General features: G+C 31.9%; 1 protein-coding gene across 2 annotated transcripts in view; it reads right to left on the bottom strand.

The window, feature by feature from the left end:
- The window catches only part of SI (sucrase-isomaltase), a 154409-nt gene that overhangs the window by 40251 nt on the left and 86469 nt on the right, over positions 1 to 27689 (bottom strand). For both annotated transcript variants that reach the window (XM_032261547.1, XM_032261556.1), the window contains 11 exons: positions 25378 to 25532; positions 24310 to 24394; positions 23500 to 23556; positions 22140 to 22264; positions 20588 to 20676; positions 17345 to 17394; positions 16447 to 16617; positions 14697 to 14852; positions 4858 to 5061; positions 2764 to 2918; positions 1163 to 1331 (listed from right to left, as the gene is read on the bottom strand). In XM_032261547.1, the coding sequence (XP_032117438.1) occupies positions 1163 to 1331; positions 2764 to 2918; positions 4858 to 5061; positions 14697 to 14852; positions 16447 to 16617; positions 17345 to 17394; positions 20588 to 20676; positions 22140 to 22264; positions 23500 to 23556; positions 24310 to 24394; positions 25378 to 25532 (1416 nt within the window). The remainder of the gene's footprint in view (positions 1 to 1162; positions 1332 to 2763; positions 2919 to 4857; positions 5062 to 14696; positions 14853 to 16446; positions 16618 to 17344; positions 17395 to 20587; positions 20677 to 22139; positions 22265 to 23499; positions 23557 to 24309; positions 24395 to 25377; positions 25533 to 27689) is intronic.

The following is a 27689-nucleotide window of genomic DNA, read 5'->3' as shown; positions in this document are numbered from 1 at the left end:
TATTTATAAAATATTTAATTCATTTTTCCATACTGTAATCATAGTCAGATATGAAAAGATTAATATACTTTTGATTGTTAATATAATACATAAAATTACAAGTGAAAGTAATTTTATAGTAATTTATTTTTAGGAATATACAAAATTACTAGTGAAAGTAATTTTATATATCAAGAATCAAAAGTATATTAATTTAATTATATCTGTACAAATGCTGAAGGAATTTTAAGAAATTCATTTTGGTAAAATATATTATTTCAAGTTGGTGTAAATGAAAAACAGCCTTCAGTAACCTAAGTTTGGACTATTATGATACAAATGCAAGCTGTTTGAGCACCTAACAATAAAAAACGATTATAACAGCAACAAACTTATAATAAGGCACTGAGTATATCCTTTTAAGTACACATCACATGTTAAAAATACAAATAGGATAATTTTTATTAAAATATATTTTTATGATATGTTTGGAATATTATAAATAATATTATTTGTTGTACACTACATTAAATATTCATCAAGTGTTGCATTAACAAGGCAAATTTTTGGAAAAAGTGTAATGAATATATAAAAACACATTGTAAAGATGTAAAGGTAGATGACAGGGTGATGGATGCAGCAAACCATCTTGGCACGTGTATACGTATGTAACAAACCTGCACATTCTGCATATGTATCCCAGAACTTAAAGTATAATAAATAATTTTTTTAAAAAAGACATAATTACCAGTTTAGCCACATAAAATTACACAACTGCTACTGTGGGTTACAAACAGCAAAAAGATCAAATCAGTATTTGAGAAGTAAAAAACAGTCAAGGTAACCTTTAGGGAGTTATTTTCTAAAAGCTGGAGTGAAGCTAAACTTGACAGGAAATACATAATCATGTTCTTTCTACGCATTTGAAACAGTTAAGGTATTGGGTCAAAGACTGGCTTCTCACAGCAGTCAAGCAAATTTTTATACATCCACTCCTCTACTTCCACCTGAAATTTATGATGACTTTTTGGGTTCTTCAGAAAATTGCTATAGCTGCTCTGGAGATCTCTAGCTAATGCCCTTGTCATTACTTCAATCCTAACGCACAGGCCTATAAAGAAGTGGCTTGGATTCCAATCATGGTCTTAGTTGCCTCATGGAGTGGTTACATGTTGGTACCTACACCAGGGGGTTGGTCTCTTGTGAACATTCCCCAAGTATGCCAGTTCAGATCTCGCTTAAATGCTGTGTGTTCCACTTCCCCAAAACCATATATATATTCTGATGGCAGGCGAGTCGATATTTGAATGAACTGGTCATTGAAAGCAAATCCAGGCAGGTGAGAATCCCAACTGAAAACAAAAGGAAACAAAGCTATTTCTTTCAAAATATATGCAAGGTAGTATCACAAATAGTAATGATAATTCTTTCTTAGATTATCTAAAAATCAATATTTTTTCACTATATTCCTAATTATACCCAGGTACCAAATGGAAATAATTATTCTAATACATTTTTTCTTTTAGCTAAGGAATATGTAAAATATATTTCATATATTTATAGGGGAATCACTGTATCGATAATGTGATTGTATGTTTTTATTTAGCCAAGTATTTCTTTTAAAAATAAAACTAATTTGAAATAATTAATGACTTAGTAATGTGTGACCTAGAAATTAAAAGTTCTCAATTTTCCTGCTTCCTTGAAATAATCACAATACATTTTTTCTATATGTAGAATAAAAAGAAATCAATATTATAATGAATTTTAAGCTTAACAGATATTTAAATGTCAAACTCTCACCAGTTACTACTTGCAATTGTGTGTTTCTTTTACTTCATGTTCATAAAAATAGGTATGTATGAAGAAACATGTTACAAAGACCATAATATTATTCAACTCATTCGTGAGAAGAACATAAAAAGGAAGGAAAGTAACATTGGCAAGGAGAGGAAACATAAGTATTACAGGTAGTCTGGACATATTTTAAATTTTTATGTTTATTATTTTGGGAAACTGATCAAAGATAGTGCTCGTCAAACGACAATAAATAATGCCATTGTACCAGGATATTGCAAAAAATGACTTAGCTTCCCATGTATTTGAACAAAATTGTTTTCATAACAACAAAATTAATAAAATAATCCAGATATAGTTTTAGTCATTATTTGTACATATCCTGACAATACCAGAAAGCATCCTGATAACGTCTTCTAAGGAATGTCATGGAAAACTTAAATTATGTAAAAGTATATTTTAATATATTATAGTTTATAGAGCTTTTGAATAAAGACTACAATTTTAAAATTAAATTTATTCATTGTAACATAAAAACATATCTATACTCATGTGCTATACCTTATTTTCATTAATACATGGCAGGTAAATGATTAATCCTATCAGATTCCAGACCTAATAAACTATTTCAACGGTTTAAATAAAATGTTCACTTCACTTATTTCCAAATACTTATCTTTGCCAACACTCATCATGCTTTCTACAAGAGGTTTTGGTTTTGCTTCTCAACTTGATTAGAAGAATGAGTCTGTTATTAATAGTGAAACTGAACACTTCCAGAGTGTAGACAAAATTGTGGGCCCGTCCTTTAAGATGGTCCCAAGGACTATATTTAGTTAGAAATATTAAAATGGACACAGTTATTTAACACAGCTTAAATTTTTTGTGTGATGCTACTCTAGGACAGAAAGGTTGTTAATCATTTTACTTTTCCCTTCCTAAGCTAAAATTAAAACATCCTTTATATCAAATAATTCAATCTCTTACATAACTCTTCCAGTGCTTCTCCGTCGAATCTGGATGCCAAAAGGATTTTCCTTAATTTCAACATCATAAAGTCTGTTTTCATAAGTACTTATTGGGGTGGTTGGAAGGTTTAATGGTACTGGAACTTCGTATCTCTTATTTTGGGGATCATAAATCTATTGCAGAAAAGTAGTAAAAAAATTTACTCATATTGCTGACATAGCATGTACATATAATGAAATAATTTAAATAATGGCTCAAACAAGGATATTTAGAATTTTTGTCCACATAATTTCTAATTCTTCATTCATGGCCCATATAGCTATAACAATAAAGAATTCCATATACACATTTATAATGGGACCAAATTGAGTACTGCATTTTTGAACCTTTAAAAAATGATTTGTGATTTATTTTCTACACAATAAGAATGGAAACCAAAAATTTTAGATCTAAATATTCTATTGCATGGTTATACAAAAATTATTTCATGGTTAAACACAGGAGTTGTTTCAGAATATTTTGTCATACATATGATTCTACAATAAACACTAATGTTAATTTATATTTATTTGTGTCTTTATTTCTTCAGTACATTTCTTAAATACCACTAGGTCTGAGTATACTTACTCTTTAAAGGTCTTTGATAACTATTGACAAACTGATTTCCAGAATTTTTTTACTGATTAATAGTCTCATCAAAATGTGTACTCTAATGCTCATTTTTGTTAAATTGAAAGCGTTTATTTTCATTGTTAATCATTTCATTACTTGCTTAGGAGGTTTCATCTTTTTCTACATTATTATTCAACATTTATGTTCTGTTTTATAAAAATAAAGCATGATTGATCTGAAACATGTTTCATTCTTATGTAAGAAAAAGTGTACACTTTTACCCATGTCACTTATGCCTTTTTATCTGTAGCTTGAAAGGCCTTTGCTAGCCAGATACAAAATAAACATGGAGATAACTTTTGTTAGGCTTATGTTTAGTTTTCACATGCAACTCATTCGAAATTTTATTTTAGCATATGATTAAAGACAGATGCTTTTCTATATAAATTATTAAATAACCTACCTCTTCATTAAGTCGTGAACCTTTCTACACACACACACACACACACACACACGATAATCTTCTATGCTTTTGTGCCACCACAAAAAGAGACACACACAATCTTCTATGCTTTCGTGCCATCTTGTTTCAATCAACAATCAAGTATTTCTATCTCCAGTTCCACACTGTTTTAATTATATGAATTTTTATCACTCTTTACCCCTTTCTAAATGTTAACAATCGCCAGGTGTTTATTTTTTCAGATGAACTTAAAAGTTACTTTATGAAATTTCAAAAGGTATTTCACTAAGCTTTATAAGAAAATATTTTAAAAGCATCGATTGATCTAAAGTGAATGTACATTTAAACTATCATTTACTCTTATTTATAATTTTAAAATAATGTGAACATTTTTAATAGTTTTTCTCCTTACAAAAATTATTAGGCTTATAATCTTTGATGTTTTTATTATTAGATTTTTTCATTTGATTTTGGTAATGGTATTTGTTGCCATTTTTGCCTCTAAATAGTGAACAATAATGTACAAGAAAATATCTTTGGAAACATTTGACATCTAGTTATTTTGTTGATATTTAAAATTTCTAATGGTTTTCTTAATAGGTTCCTTTGGAATACTTAAGTCAAAAAATTTGCTATTGCTAAATGTCGAAAGAAATTATTGTTTTGGTATGTCTTACTGCATTGGCCAGATAATTAAGACCACAACTTAAAAATAATAAAAATAGTAAGCATCTCATTTTGTTTATTTTAATAACACTATCAGTATAGTTTGATAATACATGAGTTATGTATTTTGCAAGAATTTCAATTTATTTTAAAATCATCATTGTATTAATCACAAAATTAGCAAAAATGAGCAGTTTCATTTATTCAGCACCTAGGTATGAGTTGTGTAGAAAAAAATATTTTTATGGAATCAAAATATCAAATCTCTTAATACACTTTAATATTACATTAAAAATCCAGTCACATGATTATTCAAACTCTCTTGTCTCAAGAGAGGATATAAGCATTGGAGTAGTTTTTATTAAGCGTACCTTAAACTGCAACATATCATTTTTGTGATATTTCACCTCCACACGAAGAGTTGAGATGGGGTCAGAAGGTAACTTTATTCTAGCATTTGCAGCATTTAGTTGGAGGTCAGCCGTTACACCCATTGATGAATAGCTAGTTGAGGTGACTGAATAAGGGTTATCTTGTCTGGGAAAGTAACACTCAGGTGCTTTGGATAGAGCAACCTAAAAACACATTGCATATTCATTGCCAGAAATTATAAGCATTGTAATATTTGACTCTTTAAAAATACACTGACGTTTAGTCATACATTGTATGATTTACAAGTTTTATTAATACAAAACGAAATAGCAGTCATAACACAAAATACATTTTATGCAATTTGGGATCCCATGTACTAAAATTTTATACAAAGTATTTATATTTTTACTCTACAGAAAGAAAAATAGAGCAGAAGAGTCAAAAGTCATATATTTTTAACTAAAAAATAGCATTAGATTGTGCTGTCTGCAAAATTAAGTATATTAGTAATAAATTTTGATACCATGTTTGTTCTTACTCTTCATATCGATTGTTGATTCTTGTGCATAAAAACAGCATTATAACCCCCTCTAAAGAGCATGTACTATGGTTCTTTACTTATAATGAAACTGTCAATCCTTCATTTTGATTTGTTCTTATACTGGTCAATTACATTCTGACCAGGATTTGAAATAAGAACCAAGGCCAAAAATCAGAGTTGACTGGTTTACATAGGAGTGAGAGATAAGACCTAAGAAAAATAATTTTAAACTAGGGCATTGACGGCTAGTTGCCTTAACACAGTCCATTCTCCCTATCCTCCTTGTTTATTAAATTATTATATTTTGGAGAGAATTATTATATTTATCTACATTTCCAATTTCCTTTTAAAGAAGTTGTTTAAGTCCCCATAAAAGCTCCTTAAAAGAAAGGCGTGTAAGCTAAGTAAATTGAGATAGTCTGTTTGATTCATGTTCTTTTACAGCGTACTGTCTGGTTTCCATCTAAAGTGAACAATTTCATCTGCGTATTCTATCCCAGCCCTCCTTACCTATAAGAACATTTCTCCCTCAATTCTCCACCCTCATAATGAAAATTGGATTCTTTGTGTTATTTTATTATTATTATTATTATTTTGAGACAGAGTTTTGCTCTTGTTACCCAGGCTGGAATGCAATGGCCCAGTCTCAGTTCACTGCAACCTCCGCCTCCTGGGTTCAAGCAATTCTCCTGCTTCAGGAGTGTTCCACCATGCCCAGCTAATTATTGTATTTTTAGTACAGACGGGGTTTCACCGTGTTGACCAGGATGGTCTCGATCTCTTGACCTCATGATCCACCCGCCTCAACCTCCCAAAGTGCTGGGATTATAGGCGTGAGCCACCGTGCCTGGCCTCATTATGTTATTTTTAACATTGGAAACTGATTTTTTTTTTCTCATTTTTTAAAGTAACTGTCACCTCTGACTACTGTTCTGTTTTTTTCTGCTTTCTTTACAGCAAGGCATAGAACTGGTCATCATACTCACTATCTCCAGTTTATCCCTTCATTTACTTGAACTCACTCTAACCAGGTTTTTTATCTCCAGTACTCTAACGTTTGCATGTCAAAGTTACCAAAGACTTCCATGCTGCCAAATCCATATGTCAGGTTCCAGTCCTTATCTTAGTGGCAAACAATTTGCATAGCTGATCATTTCTGCCATTTTAAGTGCTTTGTTCACTTGGCTTCTGGGACCCAGCATGCTCTTTTTTTCCAAAGCAATTCTTGTGCTGTTCTTTCTAAGCTTCCTTTTTCATTCCTCCTTGACTAAAATTTGTAATCACCCAGGGTTTAGTTTTTGAACACTTCTCATCTATTCAAGCTTATTGCCTTGAAGATATCATCCTATCATGCAGCCCCCTAAAAGCACAAAGAAGCAAAGCCAAAATACCCTACCCAACACAGGTTACAATCACACCGTTTTGGGGAAAAAAATTCTCATCCAAATGAAAGTAAATTCAAAAATAAGAAGTGACATCTTTTTCCAGATGAGAAGGATCCAGTGTAAGAACTTTAGTACCATGAAAACAATAGAGTGTTGTGACACCCCAGAGAATTACTCTAGCTCTCTAGCAATGGATCCTAAACAAAGTGAAAATTGTAAAATTACGATAAATAATTCAAAATATGGATTGTGAGGAAGCTCAGTAAATTCCAAAAGAAAGTTGAAAATTAATGCTCAGAAATCAGGAAAGCAAAATATAAAAGGTAGAATTTTTTTGAAAAAGTAACTTTTGAAAATTGAAAAAAAATCATTGAAGGAATTTAAAAACACAATTAAAAACTTTAACAATAAGCTATATACCAAGTAGAGAAAAGAATTTCAGGCTTGAGCATGATCTTTCAAATTAACTATTGACAGACAAAATATTTTAAAATGAATTTTGAAAAACAGACAAAGCCTTCAAAAAATTTAAGATTATGTAAGGTGAACAAGCCAACAAGTTACAGGAATTCCTGAGAGAGAAGTAAAAGTTAAAAATGTGGAAAACTTATTTGAGAAAATAATTCCAAACAGTTTTCCTGGTCTTGCTGGTGATGCAGACACAGATACAAGAAGTTTACCGGATACCTGGAAGATACTTTATAAGACCAACAGAACCAACACATGTAGTTATCAGGCTATTCAAAGTCCACATGAGCAAGAGAATCATAATAGCAGCTAGAGAGAAATAACAATAACCTATAACAGAAATCCCATCAGACTAACAACAGGCTTTTCAGCAGAAACCTTACAAGCCAGAAGAGATCAGGAGCCAATTTTCAGCCTTCTTAAAGAAAAACAACGATAAGAATTTTACATCCTGTGAAACTAAGCTTCACAAATGAAGGAGAAATAAAGTTTTTCCTATGCAAGCAAACACTGAGTGAAGTTTTCACCATCAGACTCTCTACTGGCCCAAAATATGCTCAGACAAGTTGTAAATACGGAAATGAAAGAATGATACTGATCATCATAAAAGCAGATGTAAGTATAAAACTCACTAATTCTATAAAACAATTGCACAATTAAGATGACAAATTAGGCAACAATAGCATAACAGGAACAAAACCTCGTATATCAATATTAACCTTGAATGTAGGCGGCCTCCAAAATTGACAGTATATTTGGCCTCTCAATACATTCAAATAAACGAAAATCATGTCAAATATCTTCTCAGATCACAGTGGAATAAAGTTAGAAATCAATACCAAGAGGAACTCTTAAAAATATACAAATACGTAGCACTTAAACAACTCGCTCAGAGTAATCTTTGGGTAAATGATGAATTTAATGTAGAAATAAAACAATATAAAAAAAATGAAAATTCTAACACAACATGTCAAAACCTCCAGGATACAGCAAAAGTAATGCTAAAATGAAAGTTTATAGTTTTAAATGCCTAAATTAAAAATGATGAAAAGATCTCAAAATAGCTTAATATGACACCTAATTAGAAAAACAAGAGTAAAACAAACTCAAAGTTAATGGAAGAAAATAATTAAAGATCAGAGCAGAACTAAATGAGACTGAGACCTAAAAAAATAAAAATAAAAGGTATCAATGAAATAAAAAGATAAACAAAATTGATAGGTGGCTAGCTAGATTGACCAAGAAAACTAAAAAGGAGAATCAAATAAGCACAATCAGAAAATATAAAGATGGCATTACAATTGGTATCAAAGAAATACAAAAGATCATTAGAGACTGCCAAGAGCATCTGCATGCAAACAAACTAGAAAGCCGAGGGAAAAATGGATAAATTCCTGGAAACACACAATCTTTTGGAAAACATAGTGAAGAAATAGAAACCCTGACCAGACTAATACTGAGTAATGATATTGAATCAAAAATAAAAATCTCCCAGAAAAAAGAAGAATGATGAGGAAGAAGAAGGAGAAGGAAAAGGAGAAAGAGAAGAAGGAGGGGAAGAAGGAGAAGGACGAGGAAGAGGAAGAAGAAGAGGAGGAAGAGGAGGAGGAGGAGGAGGAGGAAGAGGAGCACTGCTGCCCAGGAGTAGGTGAATTGACAGCCAAATTTTACCAGATGTACAAAAGAGAGCTTTTATCAATGTTACTGACACTATTCCAAAAGTTAAGGAGAATTGATTCTTTTTTACTTTATTCTCTGAAACCAGCATCAACCCTGGTACCAAAATCAGACGAGGACACAACAACAACAACAACAACAACGAAGAAAACAGTTGCATATTCTAGATTAACAGATGCAGAAATACCCATCAAAATACTAGCAAAGCAAATCCAATAGTACATCAAAAAGATACCAGCGTAATCAATACCACCTTTATACCAGGATGGTTCAACATAAGCCAATCACCACATAAAAGAGGATTAAAAACTAAAACCATATAATCGTTTCAATAAATGCAGAAAAAAAGCATTAAATAAAATTCAATATTTCTTCATAATAAATACCCTCAACAAAGTTGGCATTGAAAGAACATGCATCAAAATAATAAAAGCCATGTATAACAAATCCACAGCCAACATTAACTGGGGAAAAGGTGAGAACATTTCTCCTAAGAATTTGAACAAAGATGCCCATCCTCTTCGCTATTCTTCAACGTAGTAGGGAAAGTCCTAGCCAGAGTAATCAGGCAAGAGAAAGAAGTTGGAAAAGAGGAAGTCAAATTTTCTGTTTGCTGATGACATGATCATATACTTAGAAAACCCTGAGCAGTCCTCCAAGTGATTCCTGGACTTAATTAATAACTGTAATAAACTTTCAGTACACAAAATCAGTGTATGAAAGTCAGTATCATTTCTATACACCCATAGCATTTAAACTGAGAACAAAATTAAGAACTCAATTTCATTTTCAATAGTTGTGCCAGAAAATAAATCCATAAAACACCTAAGAATACATTTAACCAAGAAAGTGAAAGGTCTCTGCAAAGAGAACTACAAAACACTGATGAAAATTATCACAGGATACAAAGAAATGGAAAAACATCTATATTAATGGATTGGAAGAACCAAGATAACTAAAATGTCCATACTGACCAGCACAATCTACAGATTCAATTCAACTACTATCAAATTATCAATGTCATTTTTTCAACAGATTAAAAAACAAAAACCCACAGTTCTAGAATTCGCATGGAACCATAAAAGAGAACAAATAGACAAAGTAATCCTAAGCAAAAATAACAAATGTGGAGGTATCACATTACCTGACATCAAATTATACTATAAGGATAGAGTAACCAAACATTCTGGATTTGGTACAAAAATAGATGTGTTGATCAATAGAACAGAATTTAAAACCCAGAAATAAAGCCTCATACCTACAACAAACTGATCTTTTAGGAAATTGACAAAATATACAATGGAGAACGGATACTCTATTTAATAAATGCTGCTAGGAAAACAGGCTAGGGATATGCTGAAGAATGAAACTGGATGCCTGTCTCTCACCATATACAAAAATTAAATCAAGATAGATTAAATATATAAATGTAAGACATGAAGCCATAACAATCCTTTGAAAAAAACTAGAAAAAACTCTTATGGATATTGGCCTAGGAAAAGAATTTTTACCTTACACCACAAAAGCAAATGCAAAAAAATAAAAAATAGAGAAATGGAAATTAATTAGAACGCATCCGCAAAACAAAATAATTAATTAATCGATGCCACATATAGACAACCAATAGATTGGAGAAAAAGAACTGAGCACTATGTAAACAACAAAGGACTAATACCCAGAATCTATAAGGAACTCAAAAAACTCAAGGATAAAACAGACAACATCATTAAAAAGTGGACAAAGAAAATGAACAGGTATTTTGCAAAAGAAGACATACGAGCACTAGCCAACGTGTTTTAAAAATGCTCAGTATCTATATCTCTGTTTTGGTACCAGTACCATGCTGTTTTGATTACTGTAGCCTTGTAGTATAGTTTGAAGTCTGGTAGTGTGATGCTCCCCGCTTTGTTCTTTTTGCTTAGAATTGACTTGGCTATGCGGGCTCTCTTTTGGTTCCATATGAAGTTTAAGGTGGTTTTTTCCAGTTCTGCAAAGAAGGTCATTGGTAGCTTGATGGGGATAGCATTGAATCTGTAAATTACTTTGGGCAGTATGGACATTTTCACGATATTGATTCTTCCTAACCATGAACATGGGATGTTTCTCCATCTGTTTGTGTCCTCTCTTATTTCGTTGAGCAGTGGCTTGTAGTTCTCCTTGAAGAGGTCCTTTACGTTCCTTGTTAGTTGTATTCCTAGGTATTTTATTCTCTTTGTGGCAATTGTGAATGGAAGTTTGTTCTTGATTTGGCTCTCTTTAAGTCTGTTACTGGTGTATAGGAATGCATGTGATTTTGTCTCGGAGGCAACACAACCTTTCTACAACCATCTGATCTTTGACAAACCAGTCAAAAACAAGCAATGGGGAAAGGATTCCCTGTTCAATAAATGGTGTTGGGAAAGCTGGCTAGCCATGTGCAGAAAGCAGAAACTGGACCCCTTCCTGACACCTTACACTAAAATTAACTCCAGATGGATTAAAGACTTAAACATAAGACCTAACACCATAAAAACCCTAGAAGAAAATCTAGGCAAAACCATTCAGGACGTAGGTGTAGGCAAGGACTTCATGACCAAAACGCCAAACGCATTGACAACAAAAGCCAAAATAGACAAATGGGACCTAATCAAACTCCACAGCTTCTGCACAGCAAAAGAAACAATCATTAGAGTGAATCGGCAACCAAGAGATTGGGAAAAAATTTTTGCAGTTTACCCATCTGACAAAGGGCTGATATCCGTAATTTACAAAGAACTAAAGCAGATTTACAAGAAAAAAACTAACAAGCCCATTCAAAAGTGGGCAAAGGATATGAACAGACACTTCTCAAAAGAAGACATACGTGAGGCCAACAAACATATGAAAAAATGCTCATCATCACTGGTCATCAGAGAAATGCAAATCAAAACTACACTGAGATACCATCTCACGCCGGTTAGAATGGCGATCATTAAAAAATCTGGAGACAACAGATGCTGGAGAGGATGTGGAGAAATAGGAACACTTTTGCACTGTTGGTGGGAGTGTAAATTAGTGCAACCATTGTGGAAGACAGTGTGGCGATTCCTCAAGGACCTAGAAATAGAAATTCCATTTGACCCAGCAATCCCATTACTGGGTATATATCCAAAGGATTACAAATCGTTCTACTATAAGGACACGTGTACACGAATGTTCATTGCAGCGCTGTTTACAATAGCAAAGACCTGGAACCAACCCAAATGCCCATCGACGATAGACTGGATAGGGAAAATGTGGCACATATACACCATGGAATATTATGCAGCCATCAGAAACGATGAGTTTGGGTCCTTTGTAGGGACATGGATGAACCTGGAAACCATCATTCTCAGCAAACTGACAGAAGAGCAGAAGATCAAACACCGCATGTTCTCACTCATAGGCGGGTGTTGAACAATGAGAACACATGGACACAGGGAGGGGAGCACTACACACTGGGGTCAGTTGGGGGGAAATAGGGGAGGGAGGGTGGGGGGTGGGAAGCTGGGGAGAGATAGCAAGGGGAGAAATGCCAGATGTAGGTGATGGGGAGGAAGGCAGCAAATCACACTGCCACGTGTGTTCCTATGCAACAATTTTGCATGTTCTTCACATGTACCCCAAAATGTAAAATGCAATAAAATAAATAAATGGGGAAAAAAATGCTCAGTATCACTAATCATCAGAAAAATGCAAATTAAAACCACAATGAGATACAATCTCACACCTCAGAATGGCTATTAGTCAGATGTCAAAAAACAACAAATGTTGGCAAAGATGCAGAGAAAAGGGAATGCTTATATACTGTTGGTGAAAAACAGTTTGGAAGTTTCTCAAAGAACTAAAAATAAAACTACCAGTTGAGCCAGCAATCTCACAACTGGGTATCCATCCAAATGAAGAAAAAGTTACATCGAAAAGACACTTGCACTACTATGTTTATTGCAGCAATATCCACAATAGGAAAGTCATGGAATCAACTTAAGTGTCCATCAATAGATGACTGGATACAAAAAATGTGGTCTGTATACTCGATGGAGTACTAAGTAGCTATAAAAGACAATTAAATAATATATTTTGCAGCAGCATGGATGGGGTTAGAGGTCATTATCCTAAGTGAAATAACTCAGAAACAGAAAATAAAATACTACATATTTTCCTTTACAAGTAGGAGCTAAACAATGGATGCAAGAGGAAAAAGAGAGTAATAGCCACTGAAGACTCCAATATGGAGGTGAGTGGAAGGGAACTGAAGATTGGAAAGTTACCTATTTCATTTAATGTTCACTATTTGGGTGACGGGAACACTAGAAACCTAAAACTCATCAGTATGTAATATATTCATGTAACAAACCTGCACAGGTACCCCCTGTATTTATGGAAAAAAAAAATGTCACACCACTGGAAGTTTTTCCTTCTTTTCCTTTCCTGCTTAAGTTTAAGCTATAGTATCTATCTAAAATAAGACATAATTTTCTTCCTATTTTTTTTGTTTTCCACAATATAATGCAACCTCTATCAGAGTAGAAAGGTTTTGTTTATTTTGTTCACCTAGAGTAGTAACTAGAATTTATTAGATCTCAATAAGTATTTGTTAAATGAATCAATCAAGAAATAGTGCGATCTAAAGTATTAACGGAAAGGATATCCACACTCTGATTCATCAATTCCTAACATTAAAACTAATTTACCTGACCTAATGCTAATAATTCTGGGAGAGATAAAATTTCACATTTTCATGTTTAGAAGTTATTTATGCTTTATTAAAATGAATTGTTCCCACCTGTCCTTTAGACTTGTTGTGATAAAGTTAGCAGGCTTTGAATGCAAAGGGGAATGGATATGAATTTGACTAGAGAGGCAACTTAAAGAGAAGATTTAGATAAATTAACAATACTTCACTATTTGACGTTTGTTGATTTTAGAATCTTTTCTCCTCCTCACTTTTTCTGTTCTTATATTCTTCCCTGTTCCTCACTAGTGGTAAAGATCATGCTGCTATAGCAGTTAATGGAGAGACACTGGGCTAATTTCTCTGGAGGCAGAGATTCTATGCATCTCTTATTACACAAATGTAAATTATTCTGGAAAATTGCTGACAGATAAGCCTTGACCCACCTAGGAGATATAACAAATGCATTTAATTATTTGTTTATATTAAATAAATGTATTTGCTGACAAAACCCAATGATGTAACAAAAACCCCAGAATTTGGAAAAGCAGGCATAGCAAGAGGAAATATTACACACATCTCCTTCCTGTGACATTGGTAAAAACATCTGCCATTCTCAGCCGTCATCATTTTGTTAAAATGAAAGCCAAAATAACGGCCAGAGATTATTATCATCCTTAATGGAAGAGAACCAGCCCATTGATCAACATTATATATCTTAATAAGTTGAGCCAATGTTTTTGAAATACTGTCTACTACCGGCATATCTTACCTAATTGAGCAAATCAGCTACAGTCAACACCTAGTAAAGTGTAATACACAGAGTATTATTTTAGTAAATAAAGTTACACTACCCAAAGTGCCTGGAAAGCAATTGACACATTAATTTAGCCTGGCATTTACTAAGATATGTCTTTGGATAATTAATTAAGATAAAAGTGAATTGCCTATCAGATATGCTAATTTCAAATTCCAAATGATTATCTACTTGAATCTAATTTAAACGCTGCAGATTTAAAATTATAATACATAAAATTTGCATTGAAATGCTTAGGTAAAAACTGTATCATGAGTAATAATTAAAATTATTATTACATTTCGCCATAAACAGCCACGTTGTATGCATGTTTCTTCAGTTGCAGCAGCTGCGTCTGGATAACAATTAAATGTTTCATTTTCTGAGAAAACTTGATTCCATTGGACACTAAATGTTTTTCCAAGGTTAAGGTCGAGATCTGTAATTAGGAGGACCTTTGAAGACAAAATAAAACAGAAACAAACAAACAACAACATTAAATACTGTATCTGATCATTGGATAACTTAAAAAAACAGTTTACATTTTACGAAACATGGTAACAACAGCAATTACTCAAATTAAATCATTAATAGCTTTGATAAAACACTTGAAAAACAATATAAATATGCAATATATATGTATACATACATAGATGTACATATGTATATACACACATATACAGTTATTCTATAGTTAGGATTGCAAATTTATGTTTGATTATTGCTTATGTACCTTGGGAATAATGTAGGCAAGATTTATCCCATACCTAGATTTTCATCTACATAGCTTACTTTTTGATGTCCCCCAAACACTATTGCAAATCTTGACTTTGAGGAATGAAAATTAATATAAAGATCAGCCTATGCAGAGCAGAAATATGATGGTACACTATTAGTGTATATGTATATATTTTTATAAGCATGATTACACGTACAAATAGCCAAGATAGACCTTTATATTGCATACATAACCAATACAATTATTTTTTATTATACCTCTTTCAAACTCTATTAGAGTCAAAAAGTTCTCAAGCTTGTATTATTTAATTTATATCAATTTATTCTTTTACTGCTAGGAAATATAAATCATAGTATGCCTACTAAATAAAAAATAATTAACCAGTAGGTGTTTTCTGAAAATTGATAAATGAAAAGCCCCGGGCCAGAGGTCTTAGGAGTTAGACAAAAATATTATAAGACACTGTTCTATCTCTTAAACAATTTAGAATTTGTTTATGCTAATATTAGTAATAATTTAGTATTATATAAATGGAGAAAAGGTAAATGACAAACGTAATTGCTTTTATGTTTTTAACTATTACAGTCTCTAACTTTTAAAATACATCAATCTACTACCAAAGCAACATTATGATTGAAATATTGCATTTTGCTGATGAGGGAGATAAAATAATGAGAGATTTATTTAATGTGTTCAGAAGCAGAGATAACAGAGCAGGAATCTGTGCGTTGAATAACAATTCAACCAATTTTGTTATTCTTTTTCCCTCTATACTACAACCGTAAAAAGAGACAAAAATCACAACATAAGGAAGGTTTTCTACAGGAAGAGAAAAGTGTAAACACAAAATTGAAGTCAGAAAAGTACAAGATACATTCTGAGGACAATGAGTTCTCGCTAAAAAGGAAACGGGAAAGACTGAAGAAATGAACTAAATCAACGTTAAAGAGTGGAAAGCAGCTAAAACATCTGGAATTTTTGTTTGTGTGGAATAGGTAGGTTACAGTTCAAAACAGAAAAATTTTATGGAAAATATTAGCAAGGCCCAGATAACAAGCATGCAAGGTAAAAATAAAATAGGGAGAGGGAAATAGCAAGGAGTACCCTTCATGCTCATATCTAAATACACATCGAATTAACATAAATTGTAGTATTGTTCAGAAACAGGTAAGAAATAAATAAAAGGAGAAGGAAGAAGGAAGGAAAGAAAGGAAGACACATTGTGAAGAGAAATAAAGTAAGTGCCTGAATGGTTACATACTAAATATGAAGTTTTATGATAGCTACAATATTTCAAATACGGTAATTACCTGGTTAGAAGCATCATAAGTGAAATTGTTATGAGCGCTTATTGGTTGATTATTTTCCGCCACTGTTACTTGTGTAACAGTGTCTGTCAACCCAAGGATTTTTACAGTCTTGAATGCTAAGGTAGTCCCTTCCTGGTATGTTGAATGTGTGCACACAATATCTAATTTGTTCTGGGAAAAATAGTATACAATATTACATGTTAGGTCATCAGATATAAACCTGAAATAAAAATACTAATATGAAATAGCAATAAAGGTCATCATCTACATCTCTATTCCTACCAGCTTTCCTCATCCAAGTAGCATACACAAATCTGCTTATTAATAACTATTGTTATTATTATATACACCAGAAAACTTTATTTTCAGAGATAACCTTAATTACTCATATGCAAGACATATATACTCCTTCATATTCTAGCCCTAACACTGATGAAGAGTAATTTAGCTTTGCCAAAAAAGAATGTAAGAAAAAAAACCCTACATTTATGAAAAAATCATTTCTATCAACTATTCAAAATTTAACCTTATGCATAGGTTTTCCCATCACCAAAGAAAATCCACACCAGTTATTACTGTGATTACGTCATTAAAACATTTTTACATGTGTTGAACTTGTTTTCCTAGAGCATGTTGTCTAAAGCCAAACATATTTTAGAAGTCTCAAGGATTCTTTGCATCAATTACAGGGTCACAAACTTTATAAAATTTTAAGGTAACAATTTGTTTATAATTTAACAATTTAAATGTAACTATTTAATTGAACTATTTATTTCATTACATTCCATTAAAATCTGTAGGCAAATATAAATACCTTTTCAAAAAAATTCATCATCAAAGAATAACTTAGGTACGAACAAATTATACATTTAACTATATGTACAAAGAGAATGCTTACATCAGAAACTGAAAATGTATATAATATGTAGTTGTCATTTTGTAAGATATCTGAAATGAAAAATATTGTGATCAGTACAAAATACAATGTTAAATTCTCTCCTCTGGTTTTACACTTACATGACACTTAAGTAATATGAACAAATTAGATTCTGTTTATTAATGAAGCATCCCAAAACAGATTTTCCTTTTACATTTTTTGAATTGTGTCTAAACAAAATAATAATGGTATTTTATTTTCACAGTAAATAGAGATCATGAATAAATGTTTGCCTTGTCTACTTTTTCAAAGGCTACCAAGATATTTCTGGAAATTAAGAGAAAGCAAAACTTACAGTAAATAATATATAATTAAAAATGTATGATTTTGAATGCTATCTGATTCTCTCCTTAGTACATCTCATAACAGTAATTTTTTCCCAGGAAGACCTGGCACACTATAATATATTTTGCATTTAAAAAATATTTTTCTATTATGTTTTATTATTGGACAAAAAAGAATAAATCTGGAGACATGTTAAATATTAAAATAAACTTTAACCTGTAATTGAAATAAATTTTAATGAGGAAAATTGATAAATGTATTTTCTGTATTATATATGTAATAAAACTTTTATTCAACATATCTCTTTAAAAAAAAAAACTGAAGGACTAAAATAGTTTGTTGAAAACGCTGTTACAATATAAAGGGAATCCTAGGATGCATATAATATATTTGTCATACCATCAATTTGCTTAATATTTCAGTCCTAGGAAATAAAATTATATTCAGAACCTGAACTGCAGATCACTTCACTGTTTCCATGTTTGGTTACAAATTCATTAATCTGAATTCTGGTTTTAACTTTTTAAATGCACATAATTACATAGGTATCATATTAAATAACTGATTCAATATTATTCCTCATAGTCTTAACTGTCTACTTATATGAAAGTAAACTATTCATATGCATCTTTCAGTAGACAGTATACGTTTGGAATGTTCATACAATTTGTGTAACAGGAACAATCTTATAATTGCGCCACACGTGCTATCGATGGAGGTATTATCTCAACAACACTGTTTGATTGATGCCTACAAATAATGAAAGTTCAGATGAAATCCACTTTTACAAAACTTCTATGTAATAAGTTTCAGCTTACTTCATAAGCCAGAGAATAGGTTTGAAATCTAATGTCATGGGAGAGCTCATCCTAGTGTGCTTACAACGCAGGGTGTTTAGGAAAGAGCAAGAAGGTTGGTGAATTAAAATTGAATGAGACATAGAATGAGCAACGCAGAATAATGTGTGTGTGTGTGTGTGTGTGTGTGTGTGTGTGTGTGTGTGCGTGCGTGCACAAGTTAAAGCACAAATAATAAGCTTTGTAGGCCTCGATAAAGACTGTGTCTCCTAATTGAGTAAAATGGAAGATCTTTAGAAGGTTTTGAGAAGACATGCAATTACTGGAGTCACCTTTTAAAATGATTACTCTGTGTGCTGGGTTGTAATAGAATTTAACAGGTCAGTTAGGAAGCTATTGTACTAAATTAAAATTAAAGATGGTGATGATAGTGGTGAAACTGATTAGAGGATTCAGTTCAAAGCAGAACCAATGAAATTCTTAGGTTGTGAGAAAGAACAGTCCATTCCAAGGTGTTGACATCAGTGGCAATGAAGTTACCATCAGCTGGCAAGGGGAACACCATATGGTGGTAAGATCCAAGCTCTGTGTTGGCAGATTATGTTTTAGATTTTTATTACACAAACAAATGGAGAAGCAACAAAGAAGACTGATTTGGAGATATAAATTTGGAAGTTAGGTAAATGGTACGAAAGATTACACTTATCAAGGAAAAGAATACAGTTAAAGAATAATAATAATTAAAAGACAGAGGACATAAATGATTAATAGCTGTTAACGCTACAAGTAATTCACAGCTTGCATTGAGAAAATCACCCAGAAAATAGGTGTTTCCTTAGAATAAGTTTGATTGCTAATATATTGATATAATACCATAAATAAATGTAATTTATTTAAATGAATGTTTCTTAACTGAGGGTGAATATAAGTCTTAGGAGAGAATTATAGAATCCTGTGATAATTTTTAAATGTTTACATTTTCAAAAATAAATATTCACGTATTTCATATATATCTAAAGGCATTTAGGATAGTCTTTTTTTCCTTGTCCTTCCTATATTTATCTGTAACTATTTTTTTTTTTTTTTCTGAGACGGAGTTTCGCCCTTGTTACCCAGGCTGGAGTGCAATGGCGCGATCTCGGCTCACCGCAACCTCCGCCTCCTGGGTTCAGGCAATTCTCCTGCCTCAGCCTCCTGAGTAGCTGGGACTACAGACACGCGTCACCATGCCCAGCTAATTTTTTGTAGTTTTAGTAGAGACGGGGTTTCACCATGTTGACCAGGATGGTCTCGATCTCTCGACCTAGTGATCCACCCGCCTCGGCCTCCCAAAGTGCTGGGATTACAGGCTTGAGCCACCGCGCCTGGCCCTATCCATAACTCTTTAACATTCATACAAAAATATTCCTTAATATATCTGAGAAGTAATTAATTAAAATAGAAGATAAACTATAATTTTTTGTACTCATATATAAAACACATACCTAAAAATGCTTTATTAGAAGAAATTAGAAAAGTTTCTTAAAATGTGTAAGGAAAATTTTAATTGAATAGTTAAATCCATATAAATAAACTTACAATAGCATAATTAGAAATGTCACAGCATAAAATGACTTCTAAACTTTTTTTTTGGTATATTGAATTCTCAGATTTGGAGCTCAAGAATTACAATAATAAATACTTAAGGAAAATTAATTGTAAACAATGACATTCTTACTTCAAATAATTTGACACTAAATCTTTAAATGGTGGTTTTATATTTTGTTTACAGTAATAAAATTTTAGTTATAAACACTACCATATTTTAAAACAGCTGAAAATACAATGCAATTTATATATCTGAGAATTTATTGACTATTTTAATCTAAAAGATAAAGATAGATTAAAAAGTCTTGTCAAAGACAACAAGCAAAAGCACAAAACTGGGTATTTTAATTAAATATAGATAAAACAAATAATATTGTTAAAAGTTTTTGAATAACCTAAAAGCCTGCAGCAGATGAAAAAATAGGAATTAAAAATAAAAAATTGTGACTTTTAAAAATGATATAACCTTTATAAATAAAGCCAAAATTTCCCATTATCAGAACGAACATTTAAAGCATATTGCTTTCAGACTTACCTTTAGTTTCCCCATCATCCCAGAAAAAGTCTCCCTTTGCTGTGTTATTTTCATTTAATGCAACTATGAGTCCTAGAGGATTCTTACGGCTATTAAGGAAAATAGGTGCATATATGATTAAAAATAAATATATAATAAAATATCCTATAAATAAGTCAATTTCAACCTGTTTTATGAGTCCTGAATTAGGTAAGAACATTTGACATCAATAAATTTGTATTTATATGTATTAATAATGTCTGAATATTAATGTTCTTATGTGATTATGGAAATAATTTATACAGGTAGGAAATATGTCAAAATAATAAATATAATAAATGCAATCATGGATTTTTTGAAGGCTGAGATACTTAAAAAATTGAAATAATATAATATTTTAATTCAAATAAGAAAAATTACATGTGTATTATTAAGGTTCAATTTAACCTGTATAACCCAAAATTTCAATGTATTAAGTCTACATCTTGTATGCAAACCAGTAAAAAACTATTCAAATTAAAAAAAGATGTTTAGTAGAATCTGTAAGAACCTTATGAATGAAGTGATTATAACAGGATAAATGAGACTTTAGTCAATAAATATGTTGTTCTTTTCTTAAGTTACATTTTACCATAAAATAGTATCTCCAAGGCTACACAGTCCAGGTATTTCCTGGACTGTGCAAGATGTATTCCTTCCAGTGTGCATTTACCAAAATGTATATTGCTGTTAATGGTTACAGCTCTTGTGTATAACAATTGTTTTTGAGAACATACTCATGAATCAGTTACATTATGAGAATAGTCTTTTCTATCATGCCAAAACAGTTAAATTACTAATTACTAATGCATATCACTAACATACTACATACGAGAAAATAATAAATAATATAATTTCAGATATTCTTAACATTATGAAGAAAATACAGCAGGGTAAGGAATAGAGAGTGACTTTCTGTTGGGTTGTGGCAGAATACGGCAAAGTATGTGAATTCCATAGGACACTTTTTGTACCCTTGTATTCAGAATGAATGATGAGACATGGATCACTAGCATTTTCAAGTTTCTTTTATATTTAGAAAATATTTCTGAGATTTACACTTAGTGAGTGATTTAGTTTCTCTCTTGCTCTTTACCGAACTTAAAATATCCAATTCATTTATGAACTTAAAACATTTTAGCAGAAAGAAATACATTGGGATTTACTTATGTATGGAATTCAAATATGTAAAAATTAAAACATACATTACTCAATTATACAACAAATGTTCACATTTCATATATTGATTAAGAATCAAATATTATCTTAAATTATGCATACTCTAGCTAATGTGAGTAAATTTTTGGTACAGGAAGTTAATTTCTAATTAAATTAGAAATTTTAAAAATCAAGATATTTATTATAATATATATAATTTCATTCCTCTTATAACTATGATGGTTATAGCTCAGTATTACCTCTGTGTGTCAAATATCTTCAAGTGAAAGAACATTGTCTTTGATTCTTACTGCAAATACGAAATATTAAAACTTGAATTTTATTTTAGATTTCAGTTAATGATTTTTCATTTTACCTGGCTGTTGTTGTTACATCTGGTTCTTGAATGGGGATGATATAACCTCCTCTAAGATGTAACCCTATTTTGTCTGCTGGAAGATACATATCAACACGTTGTTTCCTCCATGGTCTTTTTGCACCCTAATATTTGGAAGATTAAAAAGATTCTTAATATTATTGAAGATTTTAAACTCTATTTCACAAGAATTAAAAGATATGTATAGAAACAATTATTATAAGCAATTTATGTCATCCAAATAAATATTAATATATTGTTTTCTAACTTTTAGAGAAATTTTTTTTAGTTTACCGAATAAAGCAGAGAAAAAAACGTTTATTTTTTGAAAAATAAAAATTCAACAAAAAGAAACTCATTTTCTTTCTGCAATAATTAACAATACTTTCATTAACTTTTTTATTATTTATATTGGTTTAAAGTTAACTATGTCTTTAGGAATGATTTTCTTAAAATTATTATTCCTGTAAAAATCAGGAGTATAGGTGGCCAATGTAAGTGATATGGAAAATAATATTTAAAATAAATATTGCTCAAGAAGCCTTATTCAGTAGAAAAAATGGAAGGTGTACATGAATGCTGTTATTTTGCCTTTTCAAGGTGGAAATTAATGGCTTTTTCAAATATTTGAATATACCATATAAAAACAAATACATAAGATTAGCTCTGTACTCCAGTCTTCTGACAATAAGATAAACATGTAAAATAGGAAAAATCATTAAAATAAGTTATCGCCCCTTTCTAAATTACTCCTTTTATTTCCACCAGTTAAAAATAATAATATCTCTTTATACTAAATAATTAACTTTATATTAGAGTCTAGCTCATTTGCAACGAAAGGTATATTTACAAAATTTTTTACACATTTTTAAACTTTGAAATTTTTTTAATAGTAGTAATGGAAATTTTAATCATATATATGCTATGTAGTGAATTTTCTATGGAGTTAAGTTTCCATGTAGAAGTGTTTGAAAATATAATACTTGTGGCCAGGCACTGTGGCTCATGCCTTTAATACCAGCACTTTGGGAGGCCGAGGCAGGAGGATCACAAGGTCAAGGGATCGAGACCATCCTAGCCAACAGGGTGAAACCCTGTCTCTACTAAAAAAAAATACAAAAATTAGCTGGGCGTGGTGGTGCGCGCCTGTAGTCCCAGCTACTCGGGAGGCTGAGGCAGAGGAATTGCTTGAACCCAGGAGGCAAAGGTTGCAGTGAGCTGAGATCGCTCCACTGCACCCAACCTGGTGCCTGGAGACAGAGCAAGACTCTGTCTCAAAAATAAATAAATAAATAAATAAACAAACAAATAAAAGAAAATATAATACTTGTGAGCCCACTAGTATGTTAAGGTGACTTACAGATTCATAATCATACCAAACAGCATCAGGGATGTAGGCACTCACAGTATCTGTTCCCTAAAATAAAGCAAGATAATACATAGGTTTTAATTTCAATTTTTAACAGAGGATCTTATCAAATATTAATTTGGGATTTCATAGCCAAGGGAAAATACTTTATGGTTACACTCCAATATTTCCTATAGATAATAATCAAAGGGCTTTTTTATTAGCCTTAGATAATATCATTTTTAAAACTTACTAAAGCAAAGAGGTAAAGAAAGAATTAATTTAGAGGGCAATTAAAATAATGCATGCATGTACATATGCTGTTCTAAATCACGTGGTCATTGTGAATGTGAATGTGTTTATTTCTGTATACTTCCATGGACACATACACCTTTTAAAAATAGGTAATAATTACTTAACTCACTCGTGTTTTCCCAACATTTTCATCTGTTCAGTGAGTTTTCTAGTTCCTCTTTATTTACAATTGAGCAAAATTTCAATATGTATTTCTACTCAAATTAGAGCTCATTGGTATTATGATTTGATTTTGATTCAATAATACAGTGTTTTTTTTCTCAGGAGAACAATAATTTTATATAATTTTCTTGTCCTCAGATATTATAAATTTGGCAAATATATGTCTACTTAATATTTTTATAACTTTTTGAAATCTGTTTCACATGTAGAATTCAACTTGATATTTATCAGCTTGAAACAGTCCACTGAGTAACATCTATTTTTCAGATGTTTTGTAATTTATGATAGAATTAGTTATTCAAAGTTCGGTTTAAACAAAAAGGTTATTAAATCTGTAGAGCCTACCTGTTTTAAAACAGGAGTAATAAGTAATGCGGGGCCCCACAAAAACTCAAGGTCCTCAATCCAGCTGTTTGTATCCTGATAAAACCTAAGAACAATGACCAATGTTTAAAGTATAATAATTAAAACATAAGTTTATCGAAACTCCTGGTTCAGTTAATCTTTTCAGGTTTTTTTTCCCCTGGGAATTGTTTTATCTTGAATTGTGCTTTTTTTCAGATGACATTTTGAATTCGTAGTTCTTACATCCTTTATTCTTTATCTGACATTCAAGAAGAAAGGGAGGAAGGGAAGAAGGAAGCAGGGGGAGTAGAACAGTGAGAAAGGAAAGGGAAGAAATGAAGGAAGGAAGGAGGGAAGGGAAGGAAGGAGTGGGAACAGAGGGAAGGAAGGCAGAAAGGGTGGAGGAAAGGGAAGAAGGAAGGAAGAAAAGAGAGAAGGAAAAATTTATTTCATACTCAGAAAAATTTATCATAGACGACAAGGTTACTTTTTATTTATAAAAAACAACTCTTCTGTTTAATAATTTTCACCTATATGATAGGTTCATAAAGTATTGGACGTCTCTGGTATTCTATTTTCCTCACTTAAAGCTTTTTTTGGAGTAAACTCTAGTTTTTACCGGAATTTGAAAGGATCTTTAAGTCGTTTATTATAGAAAGGCCCTGGTCTGGTCAAAGATGTATTCAAAGATAAGCACAATTGCCCTTTTTTGTAAGTACTATACTATATATACTATACTCTTGATCTATATTTAGTTCATTGTTTCAATATTTACTTGATATATTTTAATAACTCTATGCTTAATCTTTCTTACTGATATAATTTCCTACCATATTTTATATATCTTTTTCTTGTAAGTTCTATTTAATTCTCTCATTTCTACCTATATATTATCTAATTAATTATATTTACTAGTATCATTATATAGCTTTTCAAATAATTTATACAAATGTAAAAACAAGCAGCAGAAATTTAATTGATATCTTGATTTATCTCCATTAATCTTTTCTGTATAAGTTTGAACATACTTTAAAGGATATTATTGTAATTATTGTACATAGTACTCACTCATGAAGGACTGGCCTTGCTACTGTTTCTCCAAACATATGGGCTTTATAAAACAGAGTATAGAGGAAAGGTAATAAGGTGTAGCGAATGGTTAAATAGTGCCTTGATGAATTAACCAAAAGTGAATTCTGCCCAAAAAATGCAGGATCCTGATGCTGGGAGATAGAAAGAGAAATTAAAATAAGAATGTTAAAATATGAATGAAAATTAAAGTAGAAGAATTTTCATCTGTTTTTAAAGCAAACTGCATAAATTTTAGTTTGTTTATAAGTAATTAAAATTACTCCTATTTCAACATCAAAGTGTCTGAATGAATATTTCTAGGTTTTGTTACATATTTTAGTTAAACTTTACTTTGGAGTGGATGCTTCACAATATTTAAATCAACATATTAAGGCGTTGGCACAGAAAAAATAAATATTTTTTTTCACATTCATTTACTTTTTATTCCTCAACAAACACTTATTAAGCACTCCTTAGATGTCAGGCATTGTTCTAGACACTTGAGATACATCAGTGATCAAAGCATTGTTGCTAAACTTAAACTTCAGTCTACTGTAGGACTCTTTTTCCTTCCTTCCGTTATTTCTTTCTTTATTTTTTTTAATAGAAAAAAATAAATATTTTTAACAAAATTGAATTTTTTCCTTTTAATTGTGGTAGAATGAATTATTGGCATCAATGTTTCATGCTTCCTTGTTCCCACCTTTGTCATGGAATGTTATGATCCCTATTAGTGAAGGTGGAATGCACCTAACCACCCTTTGACTTGGAGCACAATCATGCAACCTACTCTGGCCAATAGGATGTTATTATATTTGACACATTCAAGCAGAGGCTTGAAATGGGCTTGTCTGAAGACTTATGGCCTTACGCCATTGCTGTCAGGATTACCACAGGTAGGTTGCTGGCTCAGGAACACAGGGAACAGAGCTACCTGGACAGCCTCTCTACTGAGCCCAGGCTAGATAAACTGACTCCTTCAGCTCAGTAACACTGATATGGACAAGCCTGTTTAGAACTCCCGCTTTGGGTAACAGCATTAACTGACGAACTTAACTACTGTCTCCCTGAGTCCACTATTTGCACTGAAAACCATGTTTCCCTTTGGCTGCTCCCAGCCATTGAATGAGCTCAGTAAGAACACCACGCAGGTGCATTCCTGGGAGATACAAGAAAGGTCAGTGGTCATCTTTCTTTTAAGGACTCCCCACTCACCTGACTGAAACTTGGTTAGAACTCGGCTCCAGTTTGGGATTCTCACTACTGAACCACCGTCCTTCCCTCATCTTGATCAGGTTCAGACCTGACCGGTGATCTGCAGCTCTCCCTACTTTCTCATGCCCACTCCCTTTACCATTCACATTATTTCACTGATAAATCTCAGAATGTATTTCTGTCTTATCGTCTGCATTTTGGAGAACACAAATGAATGTAGAGTGTCATGTAATTTATATCAAAATCTCCCATGGACGCACATTTCTTGAAAGTATCATTTAGATGTATTAGGAAGAAACTATTCTCCAATTTGTACCTTTTAATTCTTTTTGATCACACCTCCTTCTGGGCTGAGCTGAGTAGTTGTCCCTCTTCAATATAAACCCTGTATGCAACCAATGTGTGAACATTGAATGGTTTCTTAACCAACATGTACTTAATTGACTTAATGGTTTAACTGAATTTTACTATTCCCTCTGAAACATGCCTATTATCATGAGTCCACAGTATGCTGAGTTCCCATGGCTGGTAGAACAGTTCTGTATTATCTTGCACTTCTGCTTCTACCAGTCCAAATCCATTCTTTAAAAGTGTTAGTTTTGGTTTTTCCTCTATGTATTCATTCCAGTTCTATTTATTGTTGAAAGATTCTGGACTCTAATTGTTTTGCGAGCATCTTTAAATTCTTTTTTACATGAATTAAACAAAAACTCAAAATCCCTGACATTATATTATAACTTTTCTTTTTGTAAAATTTACCTGGAACTTATATCCAGGAATTCATACCCTGAAAGCTTTGGCTCTAATTTAAAATATTGGTAACTCAATATGCTTTTACAGTATATGTGTTGGATACAGCTAAAATATTTGTGCTGTGAATACATTTCATTTCATGGTTTCCTTATTTGACCATTTTCTTTAAATAGAAAAATGCAGAAAATATGTATAGGACTTGGGAAAGGGACTTCTAACTATTCTTTTTTTTTTTTTTTTTTTTTTTTTTTTTTTGTGGGGTTTTTATTTTTTTTTTCCCGGCTGGGGTGGAATGGGGGCTTTTCGAACCCCCCCAACCCCCGCCCCTGGGGTCCGGGAAT

This window comes from Sapajus apella, unplaced genomic scaffold (assembly GCF_009761245.1).
Source record: "Sapajus apella isolate SASKATOON/1434 unplaced genomic scaffold, GSC_monkey_1.0 scaffold4, whole genome shotgun sequence".
Taxonomy (NCBI): Eukaryota; Metazoa; Chordata; class Mammalia; order Primates; family Cebidae; genus Sapajus; species Sapajus apella.
Note: the sequence above shows the minus strand (reverse complement) of the source record. Positions and strands in the feature narration are given on the sequence as shown.